The sequence below is a fragment of the Spea bombifrons genome, chromosome 3 (assembly GCF_027358695.1).
Source record: "Spea bombifrons isolate aSpeBom1 chromosome 3, aSpeBom1.2.pri, whole genome shotgun sequence".
Taxonomy (NCBI): domain Eukaryota; kingdom Metazoa; phylum Chordata; class Amphibia; order Anura; family Pelobatidae; genus Spea; species Spea bombifrons.
This window is the reverse complement of record NC_071089.1, coordinates 21,769,289-21,777,110: the sequence shown is the minus strand read 5'-3', so window position 1 is coordinate 21,777,110 and position 7,822 is coordinate 21,769,289. Positions and strand designations below refer to the sequence as shown.

General features: G+C 38.0%; 1 protein-coding gene across 1 annotated transcript in view; it reads right to left on the bottom strand.

Annotated features, from left to right (window-relative positions):
• Positions 1-1,424: 1,424 nt before the first annotated feature.
• The window catches only part of USP34 (ubiquitin specific peptidase 34), a 64,476-nt gene continuing 58,078 nt past the window's right edge, over positions 1,425-7,822 (bottom strand). The window contains exons 69-79 of the mRNA XM_053458556.1: positions 7,659-7,737; positions 7,359-7,485; positions 6,703-6,810; positions 6,147-6,251; positions 5,528-5,652; positions 5,209-5,332; positions 4,693-4,772; positions 4,081-4,221; positions 3,857-4,000; positions 3,493-3,652; positions 1,425-2,716 (exon numbers count right to left, since the gene is read on the bottom strand). Coding sequence (XP_053314531.1) covers positions 2,106-2,716; positions 3,493-3,652; positions 3,857-4,000; positions 4,081-4,221; positions 4,693-4,772; positions 5,209-5,332; positions 5,528-5,652; positions 6,147-6,251; positions 6,703-6,810; positions 7,359-7,485; positions 7,659-7,737 — 1,804 coding nt within the window. The 3' untranslated portion in view covers positions 1,425-2,105. The remainder of the gene's footprint in view (positions 2,717-3,492; positions 3,653-3,856; positions 4,001-4,080; positions 4,222-4,692; positions 4,773-5,208; positions 5,333-5,527; positions 5,653-6,146; positions 6,252-6,702; positions 6,811-7,358; positions 7,486-7,658; positions 7,738-7,822) is intronic.

Here is a 7,822-nt window from a genome sequence, read left to right as displayed (position 1 = left end):
CATCATTACATCATTAGTTGCCATCGCCCGATATAAGACTTGGCAGCAACAACCGCTATTCTGCTGGGCAGGCAATGCGCACCGGTAGACTCTCATACCTGTAAACACAACGCACTATTATTATTATTTATTGTTTTATATAGCACCATCAAATTCCGTAGCGCTGTACAATGGGACTAGCAAGTACAAGGATCTCTCAGTAATCATTACTAAATTCCTAGTAATCAAAAGCATTACGACTAGTCCCAAACAATATTTTTTTATTTCTAGTGCCAGATTTCACCATGTGCATGGAAGTTTCTGCAGTTCTGGATTGCTGGTTTCTTGATACTGCGCACAGGGTAGCGTAATAAACTTATGGTAACTCCATCCCATTCGGATAGACTTTCTGCACCATGAGGATCGGGGCAAATAAGTCTCTTCTAGCAGTAAATATGTATCTAGCATAAGGGGGCATTTATGGAGCGATCCAGGCAGAAACAATGACCAAAATAGGATTGTTGGACGCTATAGGCCAGAGTTCAGCTTAATTGCAAGCTTTTGATCCACCCGCCCCCCCCCCACTGGTCTATAAATGCCAATATTTGGCTGCTGAGGACACTTGGCAACGTTCTAGCAAAAAAACATTGTCTTCTCTCACTGTATTAAATGTGTTGTGAATAGTATCTATGTAAACGCAACTTAATAAAGCTGATCAAATAACGATTTGTGTTGGTTTGTGTTGTCCCACTGACGTTATATGCAACGGTCATATGCATATCAGGAGTACAAGGGTTACATTTTATGGTTTGCTTTGGGTTTTAGAAAAAGTGGTAAGTGGCTGTCACAGTAACCTAATGTCAACTCACCCCAGGAGCACAAAATGACGACATCTCCGAACTCCCCAACCACCCAGTGAACGGTGGTGCAACTAATAGGGCAATCTGTCTCCGGTTTCACAGCAGAGGGGCTGCTGGCCCACAAAGCTGCCACCCTAGGCCATATACTCTCCAATACATAATGAAATGTTTAAATACTAAATATGCCTAAACAGGCAAACTACAAAATTATTCCCTGCAACAGATCCACTACCCAGATATCGGTCCCTGTGTCACACACACGAAAACATTAACCCAATAGGTAGACTATATTGAATTTCTATTATATTTAATATCTTTATCAGCTTTTTTGGTTACGATACAGAGTAAGTTTGCAAAAATAATGACACTTTACTAAATATAATTGAATAACTGCATTGCCCATGAGCCCATCCTTAACAGACCTTCCTTCAGCCTTCCAGTCCTATTGGTAAAATTTTGGTAAAACACCGACTCCTAATCACGAAGGTAACGTCACAATTTAATAGAAATTCTGGGTCTTGAGCATTTCTTACATGTTAAAAACAGATCAACTTAATTGTAAAATGATGATAATGTACACAGAAGTGAAAAGTCATCACAATTAGTTTAATGAAGTGCACAGAATAGCGATCAATCATCTCAATAAAATAAACCAATTATTGTTTTTTGTCTTTTTTTTTTTTCTTTGCGTGTTTTTTTTTTTTTACATCAACTGTGCTTTATTCCCTCCACAGGTATTCTGTTAAATAAAGCACCATTTTCACTGCCAGGCCACAGCTAGAGAGGATTCTTTACAGAATCAAATTTCTTGTGGTTTAGTACAAGTAAACTTAATTTTGATAGTAAGAACCACAGCGATCTGAGGCAGTCTGCCTCTAATATAAGGTACAAAACTGGCACAGAGGACACCATATTATGCACGGTAAAAATGACAACTTTAAATTACATCATATTGGGCAAAGAAAACCCCCAGGCGGCCAGAGTAAATGAAGCCACTACAGTTAACCTGAATTACATAAAACATACTCATTCTGATTGGCCTGTACAATGTGTACTGAATGCAAGTATTTGATTTAACTTCTGCCTGACCAAAAAAATTAAGCATATAAATCTATTTTGCCATTCAAGCAGAAAGCACTTGACAAACTGAAGCACAAAACAGAAAGAAATGCAAAAACTTGTATACAAACTTTTCTTTAAAAAAAAAAGAAAACAAATAAAACAAAATAATAAAAAGACTTAAAAGCAGACATGCTACAACTAATGTCAAGAAGCAGCTTTGTTTTCTTTTCCTGATATCCTTGAAACGACAAGAATTGTGGACTCGATGGTCCTGCACAGGGTATCTAAAACGTCATTTTGTTGGACGTGACTAAAAAGTCCCCTGGAATGGTCACAATTCAGAGACAAGCTCAGCTCTGGATCCTGGGCCGACAAAGGCTGACCCTCACAGCCTCTCAGGTCAGCCAAGCTAGTCAACACTGCAGAAATAGAGGTGCAAGGAAGCTCTTGGTCTTCGTCAGTCACATTAGTGTCTTTAGGACTCTCTACATCTTTCATTTCTTTGCTTTCTTCATATTTTCCGCTAGTACCTGGCTGCTCTTCGGTTTGCTCTGGCCTAGCAGGCAGCAGTATGTCTTCTGAAAACGACGAAGACGCTTCCAGCCGATATTCTTTAGCAGAACTATTTTCCGGGGAGGGAGGATCTTGCTCAGTTCCTGGGTCAATGATTGAAGAGTCTCTGGTTTCGTTGTCAGACGTGCTCGTTGGGGTGGATGCTTCTCGCTCGTTTTTGATATCTGTGATGCAGCCTTCCACCATGTGTTCCTCATCGCTACTAACCCTCCTCCTCTTCACCGGAGTAGCACCTTCATCATCTGGAAAGCAGAATATTTGTTTTCTCGGTTTTAATTTATCCTGTTGTTACGTAACAATTATCAGGAATGCATTGGCATTACATTATTTTATAATATAATTTAATAATATAATAATACTCTTGCACCTTGTTCCATTGAATATCAACTACTTCTTACGACTGCTGTACAAACGCAGATTTACTTAGGTTGGTCTTACATTTTTTTAATTACTTCTCAATATTTCCCATACCTAATATATTTATAGCTTATTTAGGACATAGCTAATAATAATAATAAAGGCCCTGCAATGTTAATTTAAAATATCACCTAAAATAATATAAATGGTGAGCAAAACAAAAAACTATATAGTGATCAAACAACATTTTAACAGCATACAACAGAATGTTGATGTATGACAGGGGTGCCCAACCTGCGGTGCTCCAGCTGCTGCTGGACTACATCTCCCATCCTCCTCAGCCGGCTGAAAGAGCATTATGGGAGATGTAGTCCTGCAGCAGCTGGAGGGCCGCAGGTTGGACACCCCTCATGTATGATATTTTTCTTTGTGTGGCCGTTGATTATCACTCATTTAATAGAGGGTGTTAAACCTAATTGTTTGCTGCAGGGAAAAGTGCTGGATTATCTGCCCAACTGAACTATTATATTCCTGCTAACAAAATATAAAATATTGCCCAGTAACTAAAAGGTAAGGGATCAAACAGAGCGCTACGCGCTCTACATAATCTGGATACCTGATTCACACTCCTCCTGGTCACAGATTGTTACAAAACACTCACCTTTCGTTTTGCCGTCTTTGGCCTCTTGCTCCTGCAGTGAGTTTCTCTGCTGTTGGCAGGCCCTGCATTTATTCAAGAGTTCTTGTAATGTTGGAATTAAGGCTGTGTTAAGCTGTTTTGGAGTGTGGACAGAAAGAAGAAGAACCAGTGCCCGGAGATCCTAAAAAAACATACAAACCAGATTATAAATCCGTTTTGATCTCAGAGGAGAACCTATTCGCCCCAGATGCTAAATCTGTAGGTAATCCCTCCAACACCAAAATCACATAAGCATGTGCAAAGAAATGAAATTAACCCCCCCCCCGCCAAAAAAAAAACATTAAAAGGAACAAGCCAGAAACGAGACCGAGTATGACTGTCTTACCCCATTTAAAGTGCAGCTTGCTTTGGAAATTTCAACAATGTTGATGAGGTCAGACTCCACATTCTGATACTGGTTGATGAGATTTGTGATTATCGTGTTAATGAGGTTTGCACAATTCGTTTCAGAAAACACCTGATTCTGGACCTGCACGAGAAAAAACATCCTGAGATTAGCTGGCACTGAATCAGATTTAGGCAATGGGGTACATTATAAAGAAAACGTACCTTCATAAGGAAATGAGTCAGGAACGTGTACACAATGTTGTTGTTGAGAAAAAGCCTTTCGTCCGTTAAAATACATTTAATATACTCTGCGAAAACGGGATCTTCGCACAAAAGCTTCATGCAATTCTTTGCCATTGTAGACTACAGCGGGGAGGAAAAAAAAAAACGTTAGCCTTGTATTGTGTATCCTTTCAAACATTTGGATTTAAACTATTTCCCTCTCAACGGGAGTTTTATATAACAAATGCAAGTTTGTGTTGTCACCAATGTACTGCACTTCTAAATGTTATTAATTGTAAAGAAATGCTATCAGGTAACAGTACGAGCGCAGTTACAGAATCCGGAAAAACAATCTTACTTGCATAATCACAACTTTAACAACAACTAACAAGCTGAGTTCCATCAACGCATGAAATATTTATTATACATATACATATCTATTATACATATATATATATATACATACACACATATATACATACGCACACATATATATATATATATATATATATATATATATATATATATATATATATATATATATATATATATATATATATATATATATATATAAAATCAATATATTGTGTGAATACAGAGATTGGTTTTTACCTGTGTTTGGCAGAGCTCTGTCCAGAGTTTGGGAAATAATGCAAGATGTAAGGAGAGGCCTTCATAAGCAATCAGAACGCCTGGAAAACAAGAGCGTTTCAGCCATCTTGTATAGAAACCTAATGTTAAGCTAATCGAGTAGCAAGTAACTAATGGATTTATATCACTAGATCCTCTGTACCTGCCACAGTATGGAAATAAATGTCACAAAGACCCTTGCACATCTAACACAATCCACGTGACAAAAGTACAGCCTTAAAAAAATGGATGCGGCTTAAACCCTAATGCAAACGATCAACAGTTTGTTGATCTTTGTACAGCACTGCAGAATATGATGGCGATATATAAATCAATAACTAATAATACAAAAGAAAAACACCCTGATCCTTTTACATATCAGACCATTTATAAGTCGCCAAGCCCAACATCAAGTTTAAAAAACATGCTCATAGATTTCAGAAAACACGAATTAAGACGTGAGGTGATCGCAAACATTTGCCTCTACGATTTACTTACTCAGCTTAATTAACGTCTCTGTAAACTTTTCACAGTTGATTGCTACGCGGCAGAGAAGATGAATGAACTGGTGGTAGGAGGACAAGTAGTCGAGCAGCATGCGATCGTACACATCATCCTTTCCCTGCAAAGAAAACAAGTCAGGGTTCTTGCTTAAAAATAACTAACCCCCTGACCCCAACCCTTAGAGGGGTTTACAACAGCCTTCTCTCTCTCATTGTACCGGGGTCATGCCTTGGTACCACATTGTATGACTTAAGCTAAAAAGACATAACAGAAAGGAGCCCAGTAAACAAAGCTTAGCGCTCGGTTCACCTACCTTGCTGGACTCCACCATGGTTGGCAGGAGGCACATATTAAGCTCTGGGCGAGGTGGACGCATATTGCTTTTGCCTCCAATCAGTTTCATATTTTCACGGCACGGAAAGTAGGGACCAAATGACACTGAAAGGAAACATCCATAATTGTTTTGTGAATAATCAATGGAAAAGAGAAAAGAAAATCTTACCCGGCGGGATGTTGTCAAACAGATTTATTATTTTATTGTGAAATATTTTTCTAGTCTTTGCAATGTTACTAAGGGATTTATTCATGAAATAGCACATTTCAGGTAAGCGAGGACGGGTGAAAACTATAATATGGTTATATTAATGTTCAATTAATAAGCAATATGTAGCTTTTTTTGTGTATTTTGTAGGGAGTCATATTTCTTCATTTTAATAGAAACGCAGAGAAAAACAGGATTGGCTTCATTTTGATAAAGTTACTAAACAGCTTGTCTATTACAATAAAAATGTTAAATTTGATTCCAAAGAAATCACTCCATAAAACCTTTAAACTCACATATTGCTTTTCACATAAAGACCCAGTGATGCAACTTCAGGCCCCCACAATAGATAAGTCTTAAAAATCACCCGAATCTCATGCCGATTACTTACTTGGGATGTTACTGTGATGGTACGTGCAATGGTTGTGCTGTAAAAACGGAACGAGTGTGTGCAGAAAATCATGAGGACTCAGCAGCACAAGTTCTTTTAGCACATCTGGAAAAGAATAGAATTATTATTACACATAGTTTTAAACTACATATTATAATCGTTAAAACTCTATAGAAAGAATTTTTTTTTTTTATTTCATGCTACTAATTTTGTTTTTTGCAACATTCTGATACGAAACAAGGAAATATATTTTGCGCTATGGTAGACACCAGGGCATAACGTGTGTAAATATGTGGGGTATAATATGTAAATCAAGACAAAGCCTCATTAGGTTAACGAGTCCCACTCCAAGTCCTGAACCATCGCAACATCCTTATTATCAAAGCACAAACATTTCGCATTTATTACATCTATAAAACTAGAATGACAGACGGTATATTGTGTGAATTTAACGGATGATCCAATCGACAAATAAAATGTAAATATAAAATATGTCACTGCATAAAGAATGATTTCCATGCCTTAGTCAAGACCATATTACCAAATCAAACGTTACCTATGCATGCATTTCGCAGTTCAGGCGGGCTGTAAGAATTTAACAAGGTTAAGAGTTTATGAGCAAATTCAATCCTCTCTTGCCACTGAATTAACGCTTGCTTCACATCTGTGGAAACAAAAAAACAAAATACAACATTTAAAATAAAACAGACACAAGTTTACTACCCGCGTCAACTTAACTTCTAGAGCACAAAGTGTCACTTACGAGAACATGACAGAATAACCCCACTGAATACCTTGGGATAAATTGCAACGCCAATTGTGATCCAGACCTTCTCAAGAGGGGAGGGAATCTTATTAACGCTTATGTTTTTAAAATAAGGTGTCCAATACAGGTGTGATGGTCTGGTGGCTGCATATAGTTTACTGCATGCTCGGAGTACCTTTCCATTGATTTCAACGGGAACGTCTTCCTGGCATTGATTGTCTGCTTCAAACGTTCTTCATTAAGATTATGTCTTAAAACCCCCTATGTAGTTAGCAGGCAGTGCTCCCGCCTGCCTGCTGTCTGATCCCCGCTATGAACAGATCTCTGACACTAAAGGAACCAGCAGTGTCCAAAAACGAGAAGGATTCTGCAAACCTTAATTTTAATACAAGTAAGGTTTGCTTATTTACATTCTACTATCCAACTATATCGTATTGATCTCTAACCTTTTCTCTGCAGATACGGACGCGTGGACTTAAGGACCGAAAGAAATATTGACAGAAGTTCCACCAAATCTCCAGTTACATGGCAGGCTGTGGCTTCGTGGTACATCATGTGCAGCGTATTAAAGGACTGGAAATAACAGTAAACGGCAAACAGATTTAATTCAAGTCACGTCAGTGTATAGCCATTTTATATTTGAAAAGTTATTAAAGGTATTTGACACAATCTTATTGTTTATTACAGAAAACCCAGCCTGATTCATTGACAAAAACATCGGATTTGCATTTAACATGTATTCTTACCTCGGTCATTAAAATTAACCCTCTGTTAAACACAACGAGAAGTCTATCTTCATCAGACTCTAATAAGATTCTGAAGGCACTGCAGGACGAGCAAAGGGCACAAACCATTAGTCACCGGAAAACCATGGCAAGAAAACTTGCAAAAACATAACACAAAACGAGTA